This window comes from Aythya ferina (genome assembly GCF_964211825.1).
Source record: "Aythya ferina genome assembly, chromosome: 16".
NCBI lineage: Eukaryota > Metazoa > Chordata > Aves > Anseriformes > Anatidae > Aythya > Aythya ferina.
This window is the reverse complement of record NC_140315.1, coordinates 12,818,875-12,846,279: the sequence shown is the minus strand read 5'-3', so window position 1 is coordinate 12,846,279 and position 27,405 is coordinate 12,818,875. Positions and strand designations below refer to the sequence as shown.

Sequence of the window (27,405 nt, the reverse complement as noted above, 5' to 3'; positions counted from 1 at the left end):
GACGAGCGATGCTTTGCAGGCACGGCTGGGTGGCCGGGCAGCCTTAATTAATTAATTAATCAAGCTGATTAACGGCGTTAATTAAGGCAGGGACCCCCCTTTTCCTACCCCCCGCCCCGGTGCCTCCGCCCCCGCCGGCCTCCAGCCAGGGTCTCCCGGCCCGGAGTGACGTCACGCCGTGACGTCACACGGCCGTGACGCCAGCCCCGCTCCTGCCCCCCGCCCCCCGGGTCCAGCGCGCACGCCCGCCCCAAGCCCCGCCCCTCTCCCCTGCCGGCTGCCAATCAGCGGGGCGGGAAGCGGGGCGCGGCCAATCAGCGTGGGGAGGGGGCGGGGCGGGCAGGGAGCACTGGGAGCAGGTACGGGACGGGCGGGGCTGTGGCGGGAGGGGGCTCGGGGGGCTATGGGGGCTATAGGGGGTATGGGGGATATAGGGGATATGGGGGGTATGGGGGATATGGGGTGCGGGGGCAAGGGGGACCATCAGGGACCATCAGGGTCTACGGGACTGCGGGACCACGGGGTCTGGGGGGGCTGCAGGGGACTGGGGGGGCTGTGGGGTGCAGGGGGGGCATGGTGGGGTTATGGGGTCCTGTGGTCGCTATGGGGCGCTGGGTGGGATACAGAGGGCAGGGGGGCTATGGGGGGCGGGGGGATATAGGGACTGCAGGGTCCGGGAGGGCTGTGGGGGACTGGGTGGGATATGGGGTGTGGGGAGGGGTGTGGGGTACAGGGGGGGTATAGGGGCTGTGGGGCCATGGGGGGCAGGGGGCTATAGGGGGCTGGGTGGGCTGTGGGGTACAGGGCTCTGTGGGGTGCGGGGCAGCTGTGGGGTTTGTGGGGCCCTGGGGTCCGGGGGGGCTACAGGGTAGTGGGTAGGCTGTGGGGTGCAGGGGGGGCTATGGGGTGCAGGGTGGCTATGGGGGACTGTGGGGCTATAGAGGGCAGAGGGGCTGTGGGATGTGGCCAGAGGTCTCTAGGGGACTGGGTTTGGGGCTGTGGGGTGCCAGGTCTCAGCGGGGCACGGGGCAGGGCAGGCATTGCCACTGCTCACCCCCCCCACGCTGGGACCCTGGTTCTGGGGCCGCTGGCCGTGCCCCCGTTGGCTCTGTGGGGTGACGCGGCGGTGCCCCAGGCATGGCGGGGCTGTGGGACGCGGCGCTGCGGGGCGAGGCGGCCGTGCGCCGGGCGGCCCTGGCGGCGGTGGACGCGGCGCTGCTGGAGGGCGTGCTGATGCGCACCGAGGCCGAGCCCAACGCCTCCGATGTAAGCCCGGCCACCCCACAACCTCCCCAAAACCCCATGGGGTGGGCCTGGGGGTTCAATGGGGTCGGGGTGGCGCTGCCTGTGCTCCCTGCCTGCAGGTTGTGAGCTTCGCGCCCTTCACGCTGCTGCCCTCGGCCGTGCCCAGCGCCCTGTTCCGGCAGGCGTACGCCGTGCAGCAGGACTTCAACCTGCTGGTGGACGCCATCAGCCAGGACAGGGAGTTCCTGGAGCGCGCTCTGGCCAGGTAACGCTTCGGGGCTTCACCGAGTTTAATTACGGGGGATGTTAATTGGGAAGCGTTTGTCACCCTCCAGGCGTCCCCGCCTGCCGTCCGCCTCTGTCTTTGGAGCTGAGGGGTGCGGTGTGCACTCCTCTGGGCAGGCACCTCTCCGTTCTGCTTCGTTTGTCCTCACATAATGTCAGCAGCCTTGGGGTCTCCGTGGGCCAGCAGTTTTTTTGGGGTCTCCTTGGGCCAGCAGTTTTTTTGGGGTCTCCAGCAGTTTGTTTCCCTTTGCCAGTGTCTGAGCCTCGTGGCTTCTCACTCTGGAGTGTGCTGGCACCAGGGCTTTGAATCCCACTTGCTGGAGGCTTCTTTGGGTCCCGCACTGAGGAGCCTGCCTTGGCCTCATTTTGCATCTCCCACTGGCTGCCCGATCCCCACGGAGCGCTCGGCACTATGGGGTGTGGGGTTTGGAGCCCAGCAGGGTGACCCAGCGAAGCTCCTGCAGTCTGGCTCCTCTCCTATAGCCCGGCAGGGCGCCCGCTGGGCTGATTCTCTCCTTCCCCCGGCGAGGGGGCTGACGGGGTCCTGCTGTTCCCCCAGCACGGTCAAGGTGGATGACTTCACGGCCCGGCTCTTCAGGATCCACCTGCAGGTTCTGGAGGAAGGACTGGCGCAGGTAGTGCGGGGACCCGTGGCCGCTCGGGACCTGCAGGGCACCGGGGCCGCGCCTGCTGTGGGCTCCACGCGGCCCCGGCTCGCCTTGCCTGGGTGCTGGTTGGCACCAGGGCGGCCACATCTGCCCCGGGAGGGTTTGGGGCCAGGCTGCCGCAGGGGGATGCGGTGAGAGGCAGCAGGAGAAGCGGGGGTGGGCGCGGGTCCCGCTTCACCCCCCTCCTCCCGCCTCAGTCCGTGTTTTTAGGCATAAACCGCTCGGATTACATGTTCGACTGCGGGGCGCCCGGGGCGCCGGCGCTGAAGCAGATCGAGATAAACACCATCGCCGCCAGCTTCGGCGGCCTGGCCTCCCGCACCGCCGCCGTGCACGGGTGAGGGAGCGGCCGTGGCCCCGCGCCCCGGCCCGGCCCCGTGGGGCTGCCCCGCGGCCAGGCCCTGGGAGCCGCTCTCGTTCCGCAGGCGGGTGCTGAAGGAGCTGGGGATGGCCGAGGAGGCGTCGCGGCTGCTGCCCAACAACCCCTCCGAGGGGCTGGCCTCGGGCATCGCCAAGGCCTGGGAGCTGTACGGCTCGCGGAGGTGAGGAGCCTGCCCCTGGACAGCTGCACGGGGCCGTCCTGCTCCCTGTGCCAGCACACGGGAAGGCTGGAGGAGGCTCACGGGAGCCGTGTGGGATCGCCGAGGTCAGGGGGTGGTGGTCCCGGGGTGTAACGGTGTTCTGGGTGTCTCTTGTAGCGCTGTGGTGATGTTCCTGGTGGAGGAGGTGCAAAGGAACATCTTTGATCAGCGATGCGTGGAGAACGAGCTTTGGAACAGGTAAAGCAGAGCCCGTCTGCTTCCTACACGGTCACCTACACGAGGGTGAAGCTGAACACGTCACGGTTTCCGAGGCTGTGAGGGGGCCTTGGTGGGTAACGGGGCAGCCGTCACCTTGGGCTTCCCTCCGGGGTCTCTTCAGCCTTCCTTTGCCGGCCCCCTGCCCAGCCTCAGCGCCCCCTTCATCTTCACCCAAACCTCCCAGAGCCCCTCGAGGGCTCATTGCTGGAAGCTCCAGCGGCCTCCAGAGCCTGTGGTGTGCGGGGCCGGTTCCTTGCTGTCCCCACGCGGTCCTCAGGGCACACCGGGGTGGCTCTGCCGTGGGCCAGCCAACAAGGAGCAGAGCGGGGATAACGGGGTCCTGCTCGCTCTAACTTGGGACTGGCTGGAGGGTGATTTCATAAAAGCCTCATGAACGGAGCCTCCAGCCCGCTGTGGGGGATCTGTGCAAAGTTAGCAGGTCTGTGGGGCGAAGGGCTGGAAAAGGGGGGGTGAGGAGCTCGAGCCCCGAGGCGGAGCTGGGGAGATCCCCGGCCCTACCAGCTGTGGGGTCTGCGGGGCCACAGTGCCGCTGTGTGGAGAAGGGCGATAAGGGGTGGTCCCAGGGAGCACACCGCCGGCTGCTGCTGGCTGGGAAGCCGGCCGTGAGCGGCTCCGTCCTGCAGGGATAGAAAAGCAGGATCCTGGCTGCCAGCAGAAATGCTTCAGGAGGCGGAAGGCGAACGCGGGCGTTTCGGCACACGCCTGGGGACGCGGGTGGGTGCGGGCAGCAGGAGCTGCTGTGACCTGCCTGCTCCGTGGAGAGTGTGCTGAGGTGGCTGGGGAAGGAGCAGCAGCTCCGTGCTGCTTCCAGCTGAGGTTTCCTCCCCGCGTGCCTCCGTGCCCAGCCTGCTGTGTGACCGTCCCGCTCCTCTTTTAGGAACATTCGGGTCATCAGGAAGCGCTTCCGAGACGTGTTTGAGAAGGGCTCCCTGGACGAAGCCAGGAGGCTGTACATGTGAGTACGAGCTGTGTGTGCTGCTGGCTCCCTGCTGGCACTCAGGGTTGAGCTTGGCAGTGTTGGTGACAGTTTTGAGTGTAAATAGTGGCGTTGTGAGATGTGCTGCTGCTCCAGGCTGCTGCCGCTAATTCCCCTTAGAGCTGAAATGATTTTGTTTTCGCTGTGCTAGGATTTTGCACACACCCATCAGTCCCTTACAGCTGGAAACCCCATTTCCCTCCTCCAAACCACAGCCTCCTGAGCTCCGCGTGCTCTCCTCTCCCCCCATGTACACATGCAGCGAGAAATCCTGGCTCTTGCAGAGGTTTCCACCGAGCTGCTTCCTGCTGAGCCTCCACGTGATGCCCTGCGGGCGGCAGGGCTGGGTTACCCATGCAGAGGAAGTGAAGTCCTGCAAGTCCTTGCGGCCTCCCTTGGCTCTGAGCGCCCTCAGGATCAGCCCGCAGCTGATCCCAGGCTCCTCGCTCGTCCCGTTCCCAGGCTGTCGTGCTTGGAGCCACACGAGGAGCACTGGTTGCCTGCCCATGTTTTTCCTCTTGTTAGCTGATTTTTTAATTTTATTTTTCCATGCTCTGACCTTTTGGCACCTCTGCCATGTTTAACTACTGAGCGTTTGTCATCGCCAGACGGTTAAGGGGAAAGTATCTGCAGATACTTCCTGCAGAGCATCCTGTCTGGCTGTGGAGGCGGTTACGGCGTGCTGCCTGCCCGCGGCAGTGTCCGTGCTGCCTTCCCTGCCCGCGCTCCGCTGCTGCGGCTTGGCGCGTGGCACCGCGGCTGCTCTGGGGCAGGTTGCTGTGTCCTGCCTGGAATCGCCATCCAGGAAGGATCCCGTTCCCCCCCCCAGCTGCAGGAACGCAAGGCTACTAAAAAATGAGGTTCTCGCCTCCCTCCTGGGCTGGGTGCCTGAGTTACCGGGACGTTGGTTAGGGCAGAGGCCTGGTGCCAGCTCCCCGTGCCGCAGGCGCTCTCGAGGAGGAGCAGAGCAGCTCGGGAGGCCAAGCAGAAGGGGCGAACGCCGTCTGAGCCCTGTCAGCCCCCTTGGTGGCTGCTGGCTCTGATGGCTGCTGCTTTCTGTTCCAGGGATGGCCAGGAGGTAGCAGTGGTGTACTACAGAGAGGGCTACGTGCCGACAAACTACAATCAGCAGGTCAGCACCCACTGCTCGCTCCCAGAAGCTCTGTGGCAGTGCCAGAGGGTTTGAAACACCCTGTGGTCCTGTCCCGGGTGGGTCAGGCCCATCCAAGCGGCTTTGGGAAGCTGACACATCTTTGCTGCTCGTGCAGTGCTCCTGTAATAAGAAAAAGGAGTGGGTTTCTCCAGTCACCACTCGTGTGGTCACCCCATCTGCAGCACCGAGCTGTGGCTGTGTGATACGGGTTAACATTGATTAGCGCCTGCTTAAAGCATTTAGGCTTGAACTACAAATAATTTTCTGCCCTAAACTATGCACTAGGACTGTTGGCTGCAGGAGGTAATGACACAGGGCAGATCGTGCTGTTGGCTGAAAATGCTGGGGAGGGGAGTGCAGGGGAAGGCAATGGAGCAGCCTGGCTGTGCTGCTCCCCAGGGCAGGGGCAGGCACACGTGTGCCTCTCTCCGGCATGCCATTCCCGTCCCTGCCTGTCAAAAAAATGAAGAGGAAGGGAGAAAGAACCTGGCTGTGATGGGCCGGTCGCTCTCCCTCTCTGGCAGAACTGGGAGGCGCGGTTGCTGCTGGAGAGGTCGAGGGCAGTGAAGTGCCCCGACATCGCCACCCAGCTGGCCGGCACCAAGAAGGTGCAGCAGGAGCTGAGCCGCCCGGGGACCCTGGAGAAGCTGCTGCCCGGCCGCACTGAGGCCATTGCTCGCATCCGAGCCACGTTCGCCGGGCTCTACTCACTGGATGTGGTGAGTGGGGTGGGAGTGAGGGTGCGGGCGCGCTCTTGGCGTGTGTGGCGCTCCTCCTTGGTTAGAAACACGAGGGGGCCTCGCTGTGGCCTTGAGACCCTGGTTATCCTGCTCACAGCAGCCCATCAAGGAGCTCCTGCTCCTCCCTGATGCGTTGCTGTTGCTTTCTTTCCTGCCAGGGTGAGGAGGGTGACAGGATAGCTGCTACGGCTATCGCCAACCCCGACCAGTTCGTGCTGAAGCCACAGCGGGAAGGCGGAGGTAGGAGCTGCAGGGGGGTCTCGGTGTGGCTCAGGGCTCAGGCCTGGAGCTGCTTTGGCCACGGGGACAGGTCACGGTGGCGAGGGAGCTCCAGGTCCCAGAGCTGGGGGAATCGTGGGCAGCGCTGCATCTGCTCGGGCTGCTGGGGCAAATGGCTTCTGCGCTGGGAAGCTCCTGACCTGCCCGTCCTGTGCTCAGGGAACAACCTCTACGGCGAGGAGCTCAGGCAGGTGCTGGAGAAGATCAAAGACAGCCCTGAGAGAACCTCCTACATCCTGATGGATAAGATCCAGCCCCAGCCAACAAGGAATTACTTGCTGAGGGCTCACAGTCCCCTAAAAGCATCCGAGTGCGTCTCAGAGCTTGGGATCTTCGGCGTTTATGTCAGGTGAGTTTATGTCAGCGCCCCAGCCTGGAACAGGAACCTGGCTCAAACTGTCCCGCGTGGTGGAAAGGCCGTGGGCTTTCTGCTCCAGTGCTGCCCAGCTGCCCTTCTCTCTGCAGGCAGGGCAAGGAGCTGGTGATGAACGAGGCGGCCGGCCACCTCCTGCGGACGAAGGCCGTGGAGCACGCGGACGGCGGGGTGGCGGCCGGGGTGGCCGTGCTGGACACCCCCTACCTGGTGTGAGCGCCCTGCTGCTGCGCTGCCCGCGGGGCCGAGCTGCTTTCCTCGGGGTGCACTCGGCGGGGGGACGGGCTGGGGTCGGCCCTGGGCTGTGCAGGGGGTTGGGGTGTCCCCTCGGGGTCTGTGCAGGGCCGGAGGGTGGCCCTGCCCGGCCCCAAATTTGTGCTGGCCCTGGGTTCCTGCCGCACTGTTTGCAGGCACCAAAACCCAAAGCCCAGGGAAGGGGAGGAGGAAGGTGGAGGTGCCAGGAGCAGCTTCAGCTGTGGGACTCGAGGCCTCTTGTGCCTCCCCTCCTGCTGCCCTGCTGCTTGCCACGGCAAAGGCTGAGACCAGCTCTGCCTGTCCCCAGCCCCTCCAGCCCCGGCTCAGGTGCTGCTGCTCCGATTTCCACCTTCCCCGGTGTCTGAGCAGCCTCGTGGCTCCTGCACAGCCCCAGCTGCCCTGGTTTAACTCTGCCAAGCGTCCATCACAGCCAGCTCGTTCGCTTGGCGTCACTGTGGGACCATCCCCGGCAGTGGGACGCCTCCCTCCCTCCGGGTTTCCTGACTCAATGGGAACAGTGCGGGCGCTCCGGCCCCCGAGCTCGTGCTGCTCCCCCCAGCACACCCCTCTCCCCCCCAGCCCTTCCTCAGCCGAGGAGGGGCCCTGGTAAAGCAGCCCGAGCTCTGCTGTGGCGGTGGCACCAGGAAAGCCGCTGCTCCTGAGGAACGACCTCGTGGGCTGCTCGGCCACCCCGCCGCCGGGGTGCTCAACCCAGTCACTAACCGGGCACTGCAGTGGTTCAGGTCTGTGTCTGATTACACAACTCCCACGTTGGGGTTCATGATGGGGGGGTGATTACCCCCAAATGGAGATTAAAACCTACATTCAATCTGAGCACCGGCCTGGGGGCAGTTCTGTCTGGCAGGAGCCATGGGAAGGGGGTGCCCAGAGCACTGCTGTGAGGGGTCCTTTGTGTCCCTGGGGTTACAGCTACAGCACTCTGTCACTGCCAGCTGTGGTGTAGTGCCCTGACATGGCACGGCTGTGAGCTGTGGGGCATGGGCACAGCAGCTCCTGGCTGTGTGGGCACCCTGAGGCTCCAGGTGAGGCTGTTGAGGGCACTGGGCCCTGCTCAGACCCCCCCCACCTCACAGCGATTCCAGTCAGATGGTCGAACTCGCTGCTGGGACTCTGGGGAGCTGATTCTGCTGGACATGACCCCTGCAAAGTCCAGTTTGATCCAAAAAGCCCTACTGGCAGCTGCAAGCTCACTGGAGCCCCTCAGCATCTCGTTATCCTTCTGGTCTCCCACATGGCAAGAGCCAAGCTCAGCCTTTAAGCAGCTCCTGGGCCAGGCCTGGCTTTGGGGCAGCTGCACAGCTGTGCACAGACCCTACACAACCCTTTGTTGTAGGGGCAGGTTTTGCTCTGCTCAATGCCCGTCTGCACAGCTCAGTGCTGGGGATGTGTCCTGGCACCCAGCTCTGCAGCTCCAGCCCAGCACAAGCAGCTGCTGGCGTGGGGTGAATGCTCTCCAGGAGGAAACACTTTGCCCTGGGTCTGCGGGCATGCAGTTTGTGCACTGCTCCAGGAGCAGGAGGGTAGCAGCAGCTGGGAGAGGCAGGATGCAAGCACTGGAGCTTCCCTGGGAAGCTGAAGGTGAGGCTGGGGAGCGTGGCGCAGAGGAGCAGAGGGCACAGAGGCCGGTTCCCCGGTGACGCCCCAGGGTGCTCTCAGCAGCCCCACAGCCCCCAGCTGCTCACAGCTTTCTCCCTGGCATTGCTCCTGCCCCCAGCCTGCACACAGGGGCTGCTGACAGGCAGGGGGCTCAGCCTCCTGCTTCCCCTGCACCTTGGTGGAGCAGCATTGGCTGGAGACCTGTAAGAAGCTGAGGTCCAGGCTGTGTCCCTGGAGCTTCTGCCCATGGCAGGGGACAGCAGAGCCAGCCCCAGCCTTTGACCCCAAGGCCCAAAAGCACCCTCCGAGCAGCCCAGCCTCCCCCCAGACAAGCACCTACAACCCCCACACATGCTCTAAGTCCGCTTCCATGTTGTTTCCTTGCATTTTATTCCATTTTGCATAGAATTCTAGCTGTCTCCAGCCAAAATTACATAGCAGACCCATAGTAACATAGGAGGAGAGCAGATGTAGGAATCCTTGTCAGAGAGGTGGCACAGAGCAGTGGGTGGCACATGGGACACACGACTGACATTACAGATCACAGACAAGTAGCATGCCGGTGGGAGCAGCAGGTAAGAAACAAGGCTTGGACAACAGCCCCCAGGGCACCTGCACCAACCCTGAGCCCCAGCAGAGTCACTGCCTCCTCTCCAGCCCCACCAAAAGTCAGCTCAGGTTACAGGCAGAGGCTGTAGGGTGGCATTTGCTGAACAGCTGCTGCAGCAAGATTTAAAGCCCATTTCTCCTTTGGTTTGAGTGTAGGAATTCCAACAGCTCACGTCTGATCTCATTACACACAGCACAGGGAAGCAGCTCCCGGCACAGCCCAGGGCTGGAGGGCAGTGTGAGCGATGGGAAGAGGAAAGGGTGGCTGTGCCAGGACCTGGTGCTGCTCAGACTCGGAAGCTGGAGGTGTTTTTTCTCATCATCATAAAGCACAAAGTGGCTTTGAACTTCTTTTTTCCTGATAAGAAGTCACCTAGGCCTAACCCAGCCTCGTGTGCCTTGGGTTCCTTGCTGTAGCACAGGTTGTGGTGCATTGTAACCCACAGCTGGTTTGCTCGCAGTGGGAGAGGTGCCTATGGCCAGCTTTGTGCCCCTGCTTTCTTTGGTACCAGCAGCTCCCACCCCTGCCCTGGGCTGTGCTGCCCCTGCCAGGCTGAGCCCACAGCTGGTGGCAGCAGTGCTCCGGGGAGCACATCAGATCAAGCCCCTGGCCTCTGGCTCCCTGTTTCCACAGCCAGAGCAAAGGAACCTGGGTTGTGAAAAATAAAACCAGCTGCTACCCTGCAGGTAGATGTAGCAGATCTTGGTACAAGTGAGCTTTAACAAAATCCACCCAAAAGCACAGAGCTCCCCCCAGCCTTGCCTCACTCCCTTTCAGGCTAGGGGACCTCCGCTAGCAACCAGCTTGGACAGTGGACACAAGACTAAAACTCAGTTGTAGTTACGATGTGAAAGTGTTTCTAAGTCTTTCCTCAGCTCACAGCAGCCTGAGAAGGAAAGGAAGCTTACTCAGTGTGTGGGCAGTGGCAGATGAACCGCCCCCGTCTGCCTGCATTGAGTAACTCCAGTACCACTTCCCCTACAACCCCCCAGTTCCTCCCCACTAAGGGGAGGGCACCAGGGCCCCTCAATGACATAAAGTTACTAATTAACACCTCATCTCCCCTCCCAAAAAGAACAAAAATAAAAATAAATCAAGGACAAGGTGACGAAAAACAGAGGAGCACAAGTCCCTGCGTGAACGAGGCCGAAGCTCAGGTGGATGATTCCCACCTGCGACACAACGCGCGTGCTCCTCCAAGGCAGGGCCGTGCCCACGAGGTGCTGCCTCTCTCTCCGGGGCCAGCCTTTCCTGTCTCTAATATTTGTACATTCGATTCACCGGGTGAAGGGTTCTCTCCCAGGGCAGTCAGTGGTTATTTGAGGGACCTGCTCATCAGGATACCGCTGCTGCTACAGCCCTGCTCAGCTGGGACAGCTCCTGCTGCTACAGTTTAGTGTCGCATCTGCTGTTGAACAGGTGGTTTATGATGCCTGGGTTGGCCAAGGTGGAGATGTCCCCCACGTCTCTGTCATTTTGGGCAATCTTCCTTAATATCCGTCGGGTGATCTTTCCTGTGAGGACAGCCACAAAAGGAGAGCAGGGCTCAGGATCACTTCAGCAGCCCCAGAAGTCAGTGCCCAAACCCACAGCATCCCGCTTGCCCTGGGGTTTCTCCCCGTGGGTCTGAGTAGCCTCAGACAAGCAGTTCAGGGACAATTCCCTTCCACTGGCAGGAACTGCTCAGTCCTCCCCAGCACAGCAACTGGACTCCTTACCTGAACGGGTTTTGGGCAGGCTGGGGGCATACTGGATGTAATCTGGCGTTGCTATCGGTCCAATTTTTTCCCGGACTGGGGAGGAGGAGGGGTGAAGGGAGAGAAAAAAAATATTTTAATGGTAGGTGCAAGGAGATCCCACACATTCAGGCAGGATGACCGAGCTCAGACACACAGAGCACAGCCCCCAGGGGAGCCCAGGGCTGCTGCACCCCAGCCTCAGAGCTGTGGGAAGGGGCAGCAAGCCCTGCAGTGCCAGCAGGGTGCAGCACGTCTTCCCACAGGCAGCAGCACTCCTGTTTCCATTCCCTCCGTTTTCAAGAGCCCTCTGTCATGGCCTAGCAATCACTGTTACGCTACTGCATTGCTGCAGAGACAAAACTGCCACGGATGCATTTCATGCAGTCCTTTGTGGCAATGTCAGAGCTGCCTCGGGCACACAGCACAAACCACCAGAGCCCCACCCTAGGCAGGGAAGTATTTAACTATGGCAGTGGGGGACAGCAGACTGGATTTGAAAGTTTGCATGAGCCCCGTTACCTCGGCCTGCCCTGCTTTGCACACCCAAAGCCGGAGCACGCTGGCCTGAGGACTGCACAAAGCTGATGCTCGAGCACTGCCTGATAGCCTCTGCTCTGCCAGCACCTCCTGGCTGCAGGAGACAGCCTTGCAAACGTGCCCTTTTCCCACCCAAAGTAACCAGGCAGCCCCTGTGCGAGTCCCAGCCCACCAGGGAGAGCCCCGGGAGCCTTGCCACCGCTGCAACAGCCCCAAGTTGGCTACCCCGGTCCTCGGCACGGCCGCCAGCTCCCGAGAGGCAGAGATGGCATCACATGAGCAGCCAAAGGCAGAACTAATTTTAGTCTGTGCCAGCCGTGCTCTCTAATCAGAGGGGGCACCTTGTCACAGTTGTCCGTGCTGCATTCCCCAGGCCACACGCACCCGTAAGCGCCCAAGCCCTTAACCCCTCTGCTGCCTACCCAGCGCTGCTCTCCCCCACCCAGATCTTTGGCTGTCCCTACCTTGTTTTTTCAGCTCGTCTGCCAGGTTCTTGCTGAACTCGTGGCCGTCCTTCAGGGTCACGAAGCAGTAGAGACATTCCCCTTTCAGGGGGTGCGGGTGGCTGACCACGGCAGCCTCAGAGACAGCGGCGTGCCCGAGCAGGGCCGACTCCACCTCCGCGGTGCTCAGCAGGTGGCCTGGAAGCAGAAAGGCAGCGCTGCACAGAGCTGCGTGGGGCTGGGGGTCTGCAGCCTCCAGCAGCTGGCAGGAAGAGCTCTGCCAGCCCAAAAGGCCCTGGAACTGTAGGTTTGAGAGGTCGGGTTCCAGTTCCTTGAGAAAACAGCTGGAGGAACTGCCTTCTGCAGCGTGGTGGTGGGGCTGCCCCAGAAGGCTGCTGGGCATCGCTCCCAGGACAGGCTGCAGAGCAAGGCCCCCTCCCCTCCCCGGCTGTTCTCCCTCCCGTCTTCAGGCTTCTTTCTTTAACAGGTCTGAATTGTCTCCGGCCACAGGGTTAAACAAAGCACGGGCTGAGAGGGAGCTGGATTTTGGGGAAAAGCTCTGTCTCTGGTGACACAGCATTGTGCAGTTTGATGCAGCTTTGACGTTAGCCCTACCTGGAGCTGCAGCTTGGATCAGTGACAGCAAGGCCCTGCCCTGCCTCGCTGAGATCCCCCGTGGCCCCACGTGCTCCAACACAGCAGCACATAACGCTGGTTGAGGACCTCCTCTGAGAGATTACAGAAGGCTCCCTCCCTCCTGGAGGCGTTAATCCGGAGTCACCAAGCCTCAGGCTTGTCTGACTTGGGGACAGGTCTCTGGGCAGGCCCACAGACGCAGAGCTGTCCCCCATAAAAGCAAGGTGGCTCGTTAACTCGCGCCACAAAGCACGCTGGCTCCCACTGAAGACAAGAGTTGTCCTTACCAGAAACATTCAACATGTCATCGATTCGCCCTGTGATCCAGTAATAACCATCCTTATCTCTCCTGCAACCTAAAAATAACCAGAAGTGACAGCGTGAGGAAGCAGTACCAGTCCTCAGAGCAACTGATAAGGGATCCTGAGGCCAGGGCACTGCAGGATTTTAATTGCTGTCCTCGGGCCTCCGCACCCACACGCCGCCCAGGCCACCTTACCGTCGCCTGTCACGTAGTACCCAGGGAACTTCTTGAAGTAGGTGGTTTCAAATTGCTGGTGGTTTCCGTACAGCGTGCGCATTATTCCTGGCCAGGGCTGCTTAAATACCTGCAATGAGAAAATGAGAAATGCAAACCGGAGTCAGTGGGAGCAAAAACAACTGTTAACCGAGCCAGCTCTCGGCCTCTGCTGTGGGTCAGTGTTTCTGAATCTGATTCAAGCATCAGTGGCCAGCAAGTTCAGTGCCCACACTGCTCCAGGGCTTGTCGAGCTGAACAAAACCCTTCTGCAGCTCCTGGGGACACGGAGGAAACCACCTCACTGAGGAGCTCTTCCAAAGGCCAAGGTAGAAAACAGTGTGCACTACCTCCCCCAGGGATTTTATAAACCATTTCTTTTGCAAGGGGAGGGAAAATAACCTGGTCTCTGCAGTGCTGTGCAGCTACAGAGGTGCCACAGAGGCAGCCCTAAGCGATGACACTCAGCTGCTGCCCTGTGCTGATCTATTGGGAAAGTTTCTCCACCCTTGGCATAGGGAAAGGAGCTCGGCTGACAACTTGTTCTCTTCCTCCTGCCTTGCCCATGTGCGCAAGTGTTTTCATGGATCACTGAACAGCTCGTTCACAGAACTGCCAGGGAGTTAGGGCAGTAAGGGCAGCTCCTGCCACCCAAAGGGAGCCTTGTCTGGGCCCAGGGCAGGCAGAGAGGTGCTCACGGCACCGGGAATGTCCTGGAGGTGATGGGGGACAGACAAGGGGAGGGTGTGGGACATCAGCCCCTCTTTACCAGGTAGCCTTCTGCTTCTCCTTCCAGCTCTTCCCCCGACTCATTCACGATGGCAGGGACCACGCCGAAGAAGGGGAACGTCTGCCATGGGGACAACAGCAAGGAGACAGGGCGGTGAGCCCAGGCACTGTAACGGGCAGAGTAGAGGGAGTGGGGATCCGGGGGACCCTTCCCTCTCAGGAGGAAGGAGAAAAGTACTCACAGCAGAGCCTGGCTTCATGGGGGTGGCAGCAGGGAGAGACGTCAGCATGTGGCCACCCTGTGAAGGGAGGCAAAAAGGAGTGAGTTTAGGTGATGCCGGCCTGTTGGGGAGGATACAGCAGGGGACGGGGAGCCCACATTTGGGCTTAAAGCTTTGGAGATGCTGGAGGAAACAGAGAGAGAGAGGGAGAGAGAGAGCAGGGCTCAGAGCAGACCTTGGCAGAGACCCTTCTGAGGTCTCCCCATGGACTCTGAGGCCCTGAGAGAAGGGGAACCAACACTTGCAGGCTACACCAGCCACTAGGAGCAAGCTCCTGGGCAAGCCAACCAACTAGTCCCCATGGCACCACGGGAACACTACAGCAAACCTGCCCAGACACCCCGCTGCCTGCCAGGAGCAGCAGGGAAAGAGAAGTCCCCGAGACACCCACCCAGGTGGGGACTCACCGTCTCTGTCTGCCAGAACGTGTCCACGATGGGACACCGCTCTTCTCCCACCACACGGTAGTACCACAGCCAGGCTTCAGGGTTGATGGGCTCCCCGACGGTCCCCAGCACCTTCAGAGACTTCCTGCTGTGCCTGCAGAGAGGAGGGGGCTCGCAGGGGCTCAGCAGGCCACGGAGGGAAGCAGCCGTGAGCCTGTGGCACTGCAGAGCCTGCAGGAATCCCTGGGCCTCCCAAATGGATCTGGGGTTTCAACAGCTCAGCCCTTTCTCTGCCCTCAACTGTGGGGGAAAAGGAGAAACCTCTGTGGTTTTGCTGTCTGCAAGGTCCCACTTGGCTCTGCTCCTTCCCTTCCTTGGGCCACCTCTGTGAGCTTTGGGTGGGGAGCAGGGAAAAGCCCAAGCCTAAGCTGATCTGCAGCTCGTGGCGAAAGAGAAGAGCCTGCTCTGAGTGCCATGCTGCAGGGAGTGCTGGGGGCAAAGAAACACAGCCTGCAAGGTGCTGGGTTGAAGGCAAAAGGTCTCGGTTTGTTCAGAAAGCGCAGTGGGGAAGCTGCTGCTGGGAGAGGAAGCTATGCCAGAGCCAGGGGCCCCGTGTCCGTGGGGACTGACTCACTTTTTAACGGGCTCCTCCCCGTGCTTCATCAGCAGCCGGATGGCTGTGGGTGCTGTGTAGAACTTGGTCACCTTGTACTTGTCAACAATGCTCCACATGCGCCCGATGTCCGGGTAGGTGGGGACACCTTCAAACTGAGCGAGAGAGGGCAGTGACACAGCTGATCCTCGCTGCTCCCTCCCAGCCGCCTGAGGCACCCTCACAAGCAGGAGCCCCTGAGAACGGCTGCAGCCCAGCAGTGTCCTTAGAGGCACGCCAGGGGCACCGGGTGTGAAACCAGTCCAGGACCCCTCGTACTGCTTCCTCCGATGGATTTAGCACCTTCCTGCTGCTGGTGTCCTAGCAATTGTCCCCCAAAGCACCCTACCAGCAAGGGCAGCTGGGGGGCTCTCACAGTGACACGGTCCCACCAGCCCCAATGACACTGCCTGTGTCAAATAAAAGGGTGATCGGTCCAAAGTGATGAAACCACAACCAGGAGCACCCAGAACCCCACTAAGAAGGATTCTCCCAGCATGACATTTCCCTGTGTGCATTTCCTCACGGGAGTCTTGGACACAGGCCTCTGGTTCCCGATTTGTACACTGCCAAAGGAGACACAGGCACAGGAATTAACTGCAGGCTGCCAGATCCACCTCAGGTGTCAATAGCATCACTCCCTAGCTCCTGGTCCAGCTTTCACATCAGTTTGCAGCAAGCCTGGCAGCCCAGTACACAAGGCTTGTGTTTCTAAGGGAAAGAAGCACGGGAGCATTTGCAGAACTGACCACCCAGAGCCTGGCACTGCCCAGCACCACTGGGAAGGCACCCGCATCTTCCTTGGGGACTGCCAGCTCTCTGCACAGAGCCCTGTGACGTGGCAGACAGCGCGATGGGGCTTTGGACGAGGGAGAACAGCACGTCCTGGGGTGTTATCACAGAGCAAGGCAGGGATGTGGCTCAGCACCAGCACCTCCAGCCCCCCGCAGTCAGGCACCCAGCGGCTGCCCAGCACTCACGAGCACGCTGGTGGCCCCGTTGGCCAGGGGTCCGTAGGTGAGGTAGGAATGGCCCGTTATCCACCCGATGTCGGCCGTGCACCAGTACACGTCCTCAGGCTGGTAATCGAAGACGTACTTGAAGGAGGTGGCAGCATAAAGCATGTACCCGCCCACGGTGTGCAGCACGCCCTGCGGGGAGAGGGCACAGCACCGTCAGCGAGCTCCAGGGCCCTCGTCCTCCCGGGACGAGCACCGCAGCCAGCACAGCCCCTGCACAGCTCCTCTTCCCCCTGAGGCGTTGCTGTCACTCAGGACAGGCGAGCCGTACCTTGGGTTTCCCCGTGGAGCCGCTGGTGTAGAGGATGAAGAGTTTGTCCTCCGAGTCACACCACTCGGGCTCGCACTCCGTGCTGGCACCGTTCATCAGCTCGTGCCACCACATGTCCGTGCCTGGGTTCCAGGGGGTCTGAGGAAAGCACAGGATTAGGAACAGCCCCTGCCCAAAAAGCAGGGAGGGGACAAGGGGGCTGCGGCCCCGACCTCGTCACCCCTCTTGGCCCACAGGACTCACAGCACGGCCACTGCCCAGAGCTGCTTGCTGCAAACCGTGCATCGGAGCTGCAGCTCCCACTCCAGCAGCTCCTTTCTCAGCCTGCAGCCAGCAGGAAAACCTTTACACGGCGTCCGGCTGCGAGCCTTGAAGCAGGTTTTCCAAACCATTGGCAAGACAAACAAACCCCTCTCGGGAGCAGCCAGGAGAGGTGCTGCAGCCCCAGCTGCTCCGTGCTCTCAGGGCACAGAGCCTCTCCTGCCCCTGAGCTGCAGTCCGACAGCAAAGCAGCGAGCCCCAGCACACCACACGCCCCAAGACCAACAGAAACACACCAGGCTCATGCTGTTTGGCCCTGCAGCCCAGAAAACCTGTTACATCCCGGTTTTAAGCTAATTCCCCTGATGAGAGGTGGCTGCTCTGACACCGAAATGCCCAGCGGCAGCTGCCCGAAGGTGCCAGAGCTGCAGTGGGGCCGCCAGCACCCATGGGTGACGGGCAGAGGTCACCCTGAGAGCCGTGCTGGCTGGCTCCATCCCCGGGATGGCACAGTGCAGTGCGAGACCCGAGTCCACCCGACCTTCTCTCCTTTCCCTGGAGGAGCCTGGGGACAGCACGGGCAGTGCTCCTCACCCTGAGGGCAGGTCTCTGCTTCGCACATCTCCGTGAGGCTGGGCACGCTGACCCCAAGCCTCGCAGCACCAGGAGGTCAGCTCCCAGCTGGGACATCTCCGGGAAGAGCAAGGGGGTGCGTGGTGTGGGACAGCCCACACACAGCCCCCAGGCTGCCCCCCGAGCAGACGGGGCCGGAGGCTGCCTTCGGTCCGAGAGGCAGAAACGCAACAGGAGGATGTCACCCCAGTAAAGCAGGATGGAAACATGGGTAAAAGGAACTTCTGGCTGCGGGGGATGCTGTGGCTGAGCAGCCACGGTGGCCTGCTTGTGGCACTTGCCAAGTCAGGTGGATTTCTGGGCGTGAGGTCCCCAGCAGGGAGCTGGATCCCAGCGGCTCCCAGCTGCAGGCTGCACCAAGCGGCCTGAGGGCAGCAAGTGCCAGTGCTGCAAGTCTGGCAGCCCGAAATCCCCTCAGCTGGAGCATCTCTGCGCAGAGAGCAGCCACGGGGTGGCACAGTGACTCTCTGCATCCCCAGAGCTGTGTGCACGCCGTTTGGAGGCGCTGGGCAGCAGCGCTCAGCCTGCGGCTCCTGCGCGTGGTGCAGCAACACCGGCGGCTGCGGCCCTGCACTGACAGCACCGCAGGGCTGAGGCCTTTTGGAAAGCTCTCGTGGATCCCCAGGGCACCCGTTTGGGATTTCTTTACCTGGGAGGGACGTTTCCACACCTCTGGCACATCAGCAAGCTCCCAGCAAGGCGCCACGGCAAACACCCCCAAGCTCAGCTCACGCCAGCCCAGCAGCCTTCTGGCACCCTTCCCCCAAGGCCTCCTCAGCCCCAAATTTCCACTGCCCCACGGAGCGGGGCCGAGCTGCAGCACAGCACACGGCCCCTGGAACCAGCCCTGCCCGACAGCTCCTAAAGCAGGGGAGCCAGCAGGACGTGCTGCCTCCCTCCGGCCCAGTGAAGCTGTCAGGGTAAGAAGGAGACCCAGAGCCGAGGGACGGAGCAGAGCCGAAGGTGCCTGCAGGCAGAGCTGCCCCACGCGTGTGAGCTGGGCAAAGTGGGCTGCCCTGATCCTAGGTAGGATTTTAGGTAACTGGAGCTCCGTGGAGCCAGGCCAGGAGCCAGAACCCAAGCGGGATGCCTCCTGAGAGAGGTCAGCAAGGCCCTGGGGCAGCTCATGCTGGGGGCCTCAGCAGGACTGGGGAACACCTGAGCCTCCGACAGCACGTGGTGATGCTGAGCAATAAAATCCCATCCCAGCGTGCAAGCCCGGGCTCTCCAAGTGCTCCAGCAGAGCACCCGTGCTGCCTGGCCTGTGCGTGCTTCATGTGGGGCCCTGAGGCTGCAGCTCCTCGGCTGAACAAGCAGAGCCCAGGCCAGGGCTGGGGAGCTGCACGCGACTCCTGCCAGCCCTGGGGCGAGGGGAAGCACGTTGCGAGGACTGCTCCTGGAGGAGAAGGGGTGAAACGTCCTAGCACCAGCAGCAAACCCGAGGGGTTCTGAATTCACCTTGCCAGCACACTCACACACATTCAGGTGGCTTTACAGAAGCAGATTTGTTTCTGGCAGCACGGTTGGTGCCGCAGACCCCAGGCTGTGCCACGCGGCCTCACGGGAGCGATGGATGAGGGCGGCAGCGCCCGGTGACCGCAGCCAAGCAGCGAGCGGTGTCTGACAGCTGACATGCACCCGCTGGCAGCACGGTTAGGGGGGCACGTGCGGCCACACGGAGCGGTTAGAAAGGTGGAGGGCTGGAGAGGGGAGGTGCTGAGGGGAGAAAGGCAGCGCTGTGCGTAAATACCTTGGGATGGAGTCTCTGTGGGCTCTCAGCCTTTTTTTCCTGTTAAAAATCCACAAAGAGGGTGTGAAAGATGAGAAGCGGAGGATCCGGACCAGGCTTTGCAGGCAAGGAGTTGGGAAATCGGCCTGGCAGGCTGCAGAGGGCACAGCCCCAGCGCCCGAGCCAGGAGAAGCTCTCTAAGCAGCAGCCTTACCACTTCCATCACCTTCCCCAGGTGCCCACCACCTCCAGGCAGGGCACAACAGCACGGGGCAGGCACGCAGCCCCCCTACACCATCACACAGGCAATGGAACAGCAAAAATGCACTCAGGGGGAGGGCGATCCTTAATGAAATGTCTGAACAAGGGCAGCAGCACGACCCAGGGGCTGACAGCCAGCAGCCCTGCTCCTGCCTGCGCCCAGGAGGCTGCTCGGGAGCCTCACAGCACCAAAAGCAGCAGCACGGGGCTGGCTGCACCGCAGCTTCCCAGCTGGGGAAACAACAAACGCTGGCCTGCTCCCGTCTTCCCACCCCTCTGCAGCTCCCCTTTCGAGCAAGAGAAGGGGCAACGCAGGCCAGCGTAACACGGCCGGGCTGGCAAACAGTGAGCAACACCCCAAAGAAGTTAACACAGCTGAACAAGCAAAGTTAAAAGACACCTCACCTGCTGGGCTCCTGCCAGGATGTGCAGGGACCTTCCCTTTGGGAGCAGAGCCCAAAGCTCAAACGCGTCCCCCAAACACAGCCCAGCTCTGGGCAAGCACCAGCCTGCACGGGCCATATCCCAGCACCTAGGGGTAACTCGATGAGCTGCTGTGAATTAATTACCAAACATTTAGGGGCAGAAGACAATGCCCTGTGGCACGGAGCACACTGTTAGTGCTGGGAGGTGACGGGAGGCTGAAGGCAGTACCCAGCTGCCAGGTGCAGCAGGGCTGAGCCCAGCAGGATGCCACGGCTCCTGACACCTTCTCCTCTTTCCATCCCCTCTCACCACATGTCCCTGGCCCGCATCCTTCCATCTGGGTTCAGTTGTGAGGGAAAGCCCCAGCCCCAACAGCTGACACAGTTCCTGTGCCAGCCACACAGCGACTGCGTTATTCCCAGCTTAGGATTGTTATCTTGGGGCTGGGCTCAGGCCCCAAAAACAAATCTCTGCTGTTTCTGCCGTCACAGCTACAGTGCAGGAAGCCCCATTGCTCCTTGCACAAAAGGGGAGATCGATACGGGATTAAAATGAGGGAGTCCTTCACCGGACAGAGGAAAACACCATCTTGTCCTCGTCCTAGCAGCATCCAGCCTGGGGAAGCTGCGCCCTGCTGTGCTTCCAGGGATCCCGCAGGCTGGCAGCTAGGGAAGGTGTTAAAGAAAGCTGCAGGGAAGGGATCTCGGGAAGACAAAGGAACCCTTCGTCATACCACTCCCAAAGCAACAACAGCAAACAGGGAGAATGCAGGAACAGGAGTCAGGAGCATCCAGGGGAGCTCTCCAGTGGTTTCACACAGTGATCTGCTGGGCTCTGACTTCCAAAAAAACAAGAAGCAACAAGAAGCCCCCGTTCCCAGCCCCCAGGAGCATACCTGAACGTCCTGGCACAGCCTTTTGAGAGGGGGAGACTTGCTGCACGTCCCGTCCGCTGCGATCTCCTCCCTGCCCATGTGCTTCACCACGATGCACTTTTTCAACGGGGAGCCCCTGTCAAGGGAAAGGAGCCATCAGCTCAGGCTGCTCAAGCTAAGCCTGCCCCCAGGGGGTTTTGTGGGCTGCACTGAAGGCAGAGCAGAGGCCCTGAGCTGTGTTTCTTAAGCCACAGCACACACTGCCCGTGTGCCCACGCTGTTAGCTTGCCATGAAGGGCTGCTCTGCAGCCTGGCATTGCCCTGGCTGCAATGAGACCCTCCCCAGGCTCCTGATCACCTCCCCTCCTCTACACTGCGAGCAGAGCCATGTAACCGTCAGGCCTCCTGTGAACTGCTGCAGGAGGCGAGCCACAGCAAAAGCAGAGCTCGGAGAATAGGAAAGGGCTGTGCAGAGCTTACCAGGGAGCTATCAGGTAAACCACACGCACGCCACTCCTGCCTGCAGGGGAAGGAGCGGCTCCACAAGCATCTCTCAGTTCTCTGCTGGGGAGGTGCCTGACAAATCCCAAGTTTGCCTGTCTGTGAATCTGAACACGGCCTCCCACAGCACCCAGGGGATGGTAGGTGGCTGCTCCCAGCCCTAAGCATGATCCACTGGCCAGCTTGGAAGGGGAAACACTTCCAGTGCCAGGTTGCACATCAAGGAAAAGAACAGGGCTTTAGATTTTCTGCTAGCCCCCATCAGAAGACAGCTCCTTTCAGTCCTGTCAGGGTACCAACACATCTCCATCAGTTAAATCCTTCAGCTTCAATTCCTAACTTCAGGGTCACTTCTGCTCTACCACGCAATTGCTTCTACAAACACAAACGTAAGAGTTGAAAATGATTTTAAGCCTGAATTTTTAACATTCAGGCTATCTACCCCAAATCTACATGTTCAATCTCATTTACAAAACTACATTTAGTCTCATACAAGCTACACGTTTTTCTTTCATCATCTCAGGGATTCACGTTGGAGCAGAGGCTCAGTAATAGCTGGTATCTGTCAAGAGCTGGATGCAGATCTGAAACACAAAGCTGAAAACATCCACCCCAAAGTCTTCCTTGTACCTCTGCTGACAAGAGCCCTGTGTGTTCATCCCGGCCTGTAATGCACTGAGTACCTATTAGGGAGACTTCCAGCTCCAAACAACATCTAACCGAACTCATTCCTTGGGAAGCTGAATGCAGAAGCACAGATTATGCTTCTGAACGTCAACAACATTTTTCTACAGATTTGTTGCTTTTATTCTACCTTAGCAAGCCAGGAATACCTTGCCTGCTAAACAGAAGGTTACAAAAAAGTCATTACCAATGCCTCCTCTTGTCAATGAAGGGAGAGCAATCAGAAGAGGAACTTCTGATATGGAAGTGTAAGGATCTAGGTGTGGTCTCCAGTGTGACAGTGACTGCATCTGTAAGCCTGGCAGTCATTTCACCATGTTTCTTTCCCTTTCTGGAAAAGGTGACGATGTCTGCCTGTCTGCGACGTACCAGTATTTCAGCAAAGACCTTTTCTAAAACAGAGCAGCTTAACCACGTACCTGTGCACAGCCAGGCGCTGATCCTGTGCACAGGTTGGTGCATGCCAATTAAAGTGCTGCTTCCTGTTACACAGCCGTTTCCCAAAGTTGAAATAGTTCTGTTTTATTTCATTATTGTTGAACGAGGGGGTTTTAGGTAAGATTTAAGCCCCGTCTCAGCATGCACCACAGCATTGTGTCAGAGCAGGCACACTGTGTACAGAGGTGTGTTATTCCCTCCCGCTCTACAAGCTGCTGCTACAGCACTGGGAGATCTGCCCCGGGTTGCAGTGATTTGGGATTATACAGTACATCCCCAGCAAGTCCTCCCACCCAACACGTGGGCCTCCAGGTCAGAACGGAGGAGAGCAAAGTTTAAAGATAATATTCTTAAAACAAGGTAGTTGAATTGCGTGTTCCTTTTGAAAGGCTCATTGCAGCTTGTGCCAGACCCGCTCCAGTCTGCCAAACTGCAAAAGTTTCCGTTCCCACTTGTGTGTGAGCAGATTCCAATAAATGCCCTTCTCACAAAGGAACCTGAACTTACTTGTCTTTACATTTCTGGAGGGCTTCGTCTGCAATCTGCTTCAAGTTGACCAGCTTGTCTCCTCGATAAAAGGCATCTGTGAAACAGTAAGGAAAACTTGAGAGAGGCTCCTCAGCCAAGGCAGCCTGGGACAGCTAGAAACAGGCAGCCTCATGAGGGCAGAGCAGAACTCATGCACCAGAGGGAGGGAAAGACAAGCGGCTGATGGGAAAGGTTTCCTAATATACCCTTTTGGTCTAGAGAAAAGGATGCCAAGAGAAATGGTGAAATTCCTTCCCTGGGAGAGGTTCAGATTTGACCCAACAGAGCTCTTGGGGATATCCTGGGGGAATAATCCAATGTGGTAAGAGCACAGATTGTAAAGTTTAGTGGGTCCTTTCCATGCTATTAATAGTAACAGCACTGTCTCAGAAAACAGCTGTGGAAGACGCAGTGGGCTTACACGCAAGCACCACCACTCTCCGTAGTCTTTGCTTTACAAGGTTGGGAGTTGAGACAGGAATTTCCTTGAAACTGGGAAGGGAGGGAATCCTCATATTTGGATTGCCCCATAAATGATACATCTTGCAAACATCTGGCTTATTTTGGAGAGAAACATGGATGAGAAGCATTTGGAAACATGTTATTATCAGCTGGTGACATCATGCTGTACAGGACAAAGTGGGCGGGCTGCTTAGATGCTCCGCTGTACGTTCAAAGGGGAAAACTGTGCTCAAGCACAGCTACAAGCAGCGCATCCGCCCCGCAGCAGCTCAGCTGAAGCACTGCCTCCTTCTCTCCCAATTCCAAGCACATCTGGCTTTTAAAACACAGACCTTTCAGCCAGCCAACAGAAACAGCTCAGGATCAGGGGCACTGAGGCGCGCTTTACCTGCCGTAATGAGGAGAGAACAACCGCAGTCAAGAATCCGCTCACAAAGAGAGTTCGCTGAGAAACCTGCAAACTGACAGATCAGATGACCAGGTTAACAAGCGGCACAACAGGGATGGCCACAGCTGTGCTGCTCCCCCACCATAAACACCACCCAGCATCGATGGAGAGCACCAGAGGACATGCCACGGTGCAGAAGAGGGCTGGAAACAGAGCATTAGTTTCATTTCCACCCATCTTCTGGTCAGTGCCCATCTTTTCCGCTCTTCCAGCTTCTCTCCTCACCCTCCTAAAACCAGGGGCTGCTCCCCCCCACAGCCCTGCACCGAGAGCGACGCGCGGGGCTTGCTCCTACCACAACGGAGTGAAGAGCCCCGATCCTGGCACAGGCGAGCATGGCTATCACCAGCTCCAGGATCATCGGCAGGTAGATGGAAACTCTGTCTCCTTTCTTCACACCTGCGGAGGAAAAACAGACACGTCATTCATCCAAATGAACACCTTACTGCAAAGAAGGATCTATACAAGGAAGTCAGTGTTTATATACACACAATAAAGCTTCATCTAGAGCTAGAGCTGAGCCAGCCTTGCGTGGAACACCTCAGCTCTCCAGACCAAAGCAAGCGTCCACAGGCACGAGCTTCCACTGCCATTTCCCAGCAATGCCCACGCAGCTGTGGCAGACACTTGAAATGAGGAACTTTACGCCAGTGGTGACCAGAAAGAGAGCTCCAGCCTGTCCAGCAACATCAGGCACGTGCATTTTGCCTTTCAAGCCCCACAGCTCTTGTGAGGTGACTGCAATGAATGCTCCACGTTCTAATCAGACAGGTTCAGTCCCTTGAAGGAGGCAGAAATGCAACCAGTGCCCACTGCTAAGCTGGAAAAGCCCAAGAGCTTTGAGCACAGGTTCTTTCCTAGTACAGCTGACAGGAGCAGCACTGAGGAGCTTTCACGTACAGAACTGCAGATGAACGTGCAAAAATACATTGCAGAGCAAACCTGCATGTGCCCTCCTCTACAGCTGTGGAAACCAATGGAGAAACGAAGCACTTTGCACAGAATTACTCAACAGACCAGCAGCCACGCAGAGAACAGGCCCAGTCCCAAAAACCAGCCTGATGCTTTCCCAGTACTCAGCACCTACCTTGGTCGCGGAGGACATTGGCAAACTGACAGACTTTGTGCAGCAGCTCGCTGTAGGTGATTTTCATGGTATCCCCAGGCTCGTTCCCTTCCCTGGAAAAAGGACACGAGGTGTATTTGTTACTGCACAGGCACTACAACGTAACAGTGACCCTGCAGACTCGGGGTACTTACCCTTCTGGGCAACCCTGATGTCCTCACCCGCCCTTCTGAGCACAGAGTAACCAAACCCCAGAAATCCAATTCTGGACTGAAGTTCTCCAGTAGCAGGACAATTTAGTCCAAAGTTCCCATCCCCACGTAAATGACTCCAGCTAAACACAATCAAACACCCACAGTGTAAACACGTGGTGCTTTCAGAGAGCACCCAGAGGAAGAAGGGGCTAAGAGAAGCAAAGCCAGGAGTGCGCAGGCTCAGGAGGAAGCTGGGATCTGTGGTGTGGCACCCTGCTCACACACACTTGTGCCTGCAGACTTGTCTGCATGAGACATTGGCCAGTGTTGCCCTGCAGCAGCAGCCAGCCCCTGCATACCTCCTGCCTGATGAGCTGGGAGGGGATGCCAAGGGCTGTCTTATATTCCAAGGTCATGTATTTATACACACGTGTGTTTGTTAAGTGCCAGGCCTGCTCCGCATTATTTTCTCTCTGTGGTCCTCGCTGAATGGTTGGACTTGATCTTACGGGCCTTTTCCTAGCTCAGTCTGTGATTCCCCGAACCAGGAGCTCCTGTAACCGCGGTGCCAGCGGGACCTTGGCACCAGGCACCCCAGGGAGAAGGGCCAAGAGCTGCACCCAGAGAGAGAACAGAAATGTCACGTCCCCGGGGAAATGTTCTGTTACCAAAATAAAAAAAAAACACCTTGGTTATACACAACACAAGGCTTCAGCCGCTGCAGAGAAGGAAACGAGGTGGCACCCTGACAGATCAAGAGATTAGCAAGGAAAAGTTGACTTCCCACGCGGCAGGGGAAGGAGGGAGACACTTCCCCTGGCCTCTCCCCGGGCAGCCAGCACACCGACACGAGTGACCCCTAAAAGAATAGCCGTGGCTCCCAGCTGACGGCTCCCCTTGAGAAGTGTCCCCTCGGCTACGTGCAGGGGACTGAAAGACAACACCAGCGCTGGGGAGCGGCCAGGGCGCACCTCCACGCGGCTCCGTCCTCAGGACCGCGGCCAGGCTCCCCCTAACTCGGGAGCACAAACCTCACACCCCCAGCATCCCAAACAGCCCCGAGCGCACAGGCATGCACCGAGGCGAGGGGAGGAGAGCTGCTCTGGCACGGACACGGGGAAGGGCAATGCTCGCCTTTCTCCCGTAATTCCCCAGGAGCGGCTGCTCTGCGTCAGCACAGAGCCGTGTGCTCTGCTGGGGAGCCCCACAGGCACAGGCCCCACACCTCTGCCCCGTGCAGGGCCTTTCAGGCCTGGGGGCTACAGGTGCACGATCCCCTTCGAGAGCTGCTCAGGGATCTGCTGCCCACAAACTCAGCTCATCCTGGCTGTTCCTGGGGCTTGCGCAGGGCTCTGTGATAGCTCCGCTGATACCCGCGCTGATGTGCAGCACCTCCGACCGGCCGCTCCTGAAAGGGGATTCCCAGCTGGGTCCTTTAGGCAAGTTTGGCCCTTTGTAAGCACAAAGAGGAAAGAAAGGTGAATGCCGAGAGTCATGAGAACGAGCAGCAGCATTTGGGGCAGTGTTTGTCTCAGGCACGGCCAGCTCAGCCCTGGCCCGAGCAGCTTCCTCCCCTTCCCCTCCCACAACCAAAATCATCGCTCCACCACAGCTCAGCTGCGTGACACGGGGCCGTTCAGCGGGCTGGGCTCCCTCACAGCGGGGCTCCCGGCGGAGAGAGAAACCAGGAAATGACAGGTTTCCTTTCGGATTTTATTACTCGAGGGTCAAAGAGCCGAGAGCTGCTTTCAGAGCTGGGCCGAGCAGCTGTAACTGAGCCGAGCCGAGGGAAGAGCATCTCCTCCTGTCCCTTCCCCTCACTGCACACGGGGCTCTGGTGCTGGGCTGAGCACCGTGCTGGCCAGGAGCACTGCACACGCAGCTCTGCCCCTCGGGGACGAGCCCTGCTCTGAAGAGAGCAGCTCGGGAAGGGGCAGGGAGGCGCTGCTCTGGGTGCAGAGCCTGGGAGGATCAGGGCCAGGCCCGGCAAGGTTTGGCTCCCCACCTCGAGCACTCGCTGGCCACGTTTCTCCCGGGGGTTGCAACAGAGCCTGCCCTGCCCTGCCCTCACACCAGGCCTCCCGGGCACCCATTTGCTCCGCGGGATGAGCTGAGGGTGGGATGGGGACGGGGCCAATGGGGACAGCACAGCCCAGGCCACGGCTGCTGGGGTGAGCAGCACCCGGCACCTCCACGCTGCCTTCCCAGGCACAGCACCCGCTGGGACACAACCCCACACACACGTCCTTGTGCACACATCCCCCACACCAGGCCCTGCTCCTCTCCAGGCCACGAGGAGGGGCGCAGGCCAGGCCCTAATGCCAGCACCCACAGGGCACGGCCAGAGGGACGCGGGGAGGGAGCACAACTTCTGCAAGGGTTCTCAGAGGGCTTCTCAGAGTCCTCCCCGCGCTTCGTCCTCGTGACTGCAGAACAGCTCCACCAGCACGAGGAGGGGGAAGCCTCAGGCTTTGGGAGGATGTGTTCAGATTAGGGCAACCCTCCCCTTATGGGGAGCCACAGCCACGCTTCTGCAGGGGACACCCACTGCCAGCGCGCCTCCCGGGGACCTCACCGAGCTCTCAGGAGCAAGCGATTGTTTCGAGCCTCCCTAGGTCTGAAAATAGCTCGCAGTGCCCACAGCTACACTCAGCGGGCTGCAAGAGCA

At 59.7% G+C, this 27,405-nt stretch overlaps 2 protein-coding genes across 3 annotated transcripts in view; one reads left to right on the top strand and one right to left on the bottom strand.

The window, feature by feature from the left end:
* Nucleotides 1-995: 995 nt before the first annotated feature.
* GSS (glutathione synthetase) lies at nucleotides 996-7,629 on the top strand. Its single transcript, XM_084538463.1, has 12 exons — nucleotides 996-1,266; nucleotides 1,365-1,510; nucleotides 2,090-2,165; nucleotides 2,396-2,535; nucleotides 2,624-2,740; nucleotides 2,897-2,977; nucleotides 3,897-3,974; nucleotides 5,061-5,127; nucleotides 5,673-5,867; nucleotides 6,047-6,128; nucleotides 6,327-6,516; nucleotides 6,633-7,629. The coding sequence occupies exons 1-12, from the start codon at nucleotides 1,138-1,140 to the stop codon at nucleotides 6,754-6,756; spliced, it is 1,425 nt and encodes a 474-aa protein (XP_084394589.1). The 5' UTR covers nucleotides 996-1,137; the 3' UTR covers nucleotides 6,757-7,629.
* Nucleotides 7,630-8,783: 1,154 nt separating this feature from the next.
* The window catches only part of ACSS2 (acyl-CoA synthetase short chain family member 2), a 31,262-nt gene continuing 12,640 nt past the window's right edge, over nucleotides 8,784-27,405 (bottom strand). Inside the window, exons 3-19 of one of the 2 annotated variants that reach the window (XM_084538461.1) lie at nucleotides 24,565-24,656; nucleotides 23,773-23,876; nucleotides 23,418-23,490; nucleotides 22,547-22,622; nucleotides 20,438-20,552; nucleotides 18,877-18,915; nucleotides 16,233-16,370; nucleotides 15,923-16,093; nucleotides 14,925-15,058; nucleotides 14,312-14,444; nucleotides 13,866-13,922; nucleotides 13,664-13,744; nucleotides 12,877-12,985; nucleotides 12,665-12,733; nucleotides 11,763-11,939; nucleotides 10,741-10,815; nucleotides 8,784-10,536 (exon numbers count right to left, since the gene is read on the bottom strand). In XM_084538461.1, the coding sequence (XP_084394587.1) occupies nucleotides 10,409-10,536; nucleotides 10,741-10,815; nucleotides 11,763-11,939; nucleotides 12,665-12,733; nucleotides 12,877-12,985; nucleotides 13,664-13,744; nucleotides 13,866-13,922; nucleotides 14,312-14,444; nucleotides 14,925-15,058; nucleotides 15,923-16,093; nucleotides 16,233-16,370; nucleotides 18,877-18,915; nucleotides 20,438-20,552; nucleotides 22,547-22,622; nucleotides 23,418-23,490; nucleotides 23,773-23,876; nucleotides 24,565-24,656 (1,771 nt within the window). In that variant the 3' untranslated portion in view covers nucleotides 8,784-10,408. The remainder of the gene's footprint in view (nucleotides 10,537-10,740; nucleotides 10,816-11,762; nucleotides 11,940-12,664; nucleotides 12,734-12,876; nucleotides 12,986-13,663; nucleotides 13,745-13,865; nucleotides 13,923-14,311; nucleotides 14,445-14,924; nucleotides 15,059-15,922; nucleotides 16,094-16,232; nucleotides 16,371-18,876; nucleotides 18,916-20,437; nucleotides 20,553-22,546; nucleotides 22,623-23,417; nucleotides 23,491-23,772; nucleotides 23,877-24,564; nucleotides 24,657-27,405) is intronic. The other variant, XM_084538462.1, reaches the window with a different exon arrangement.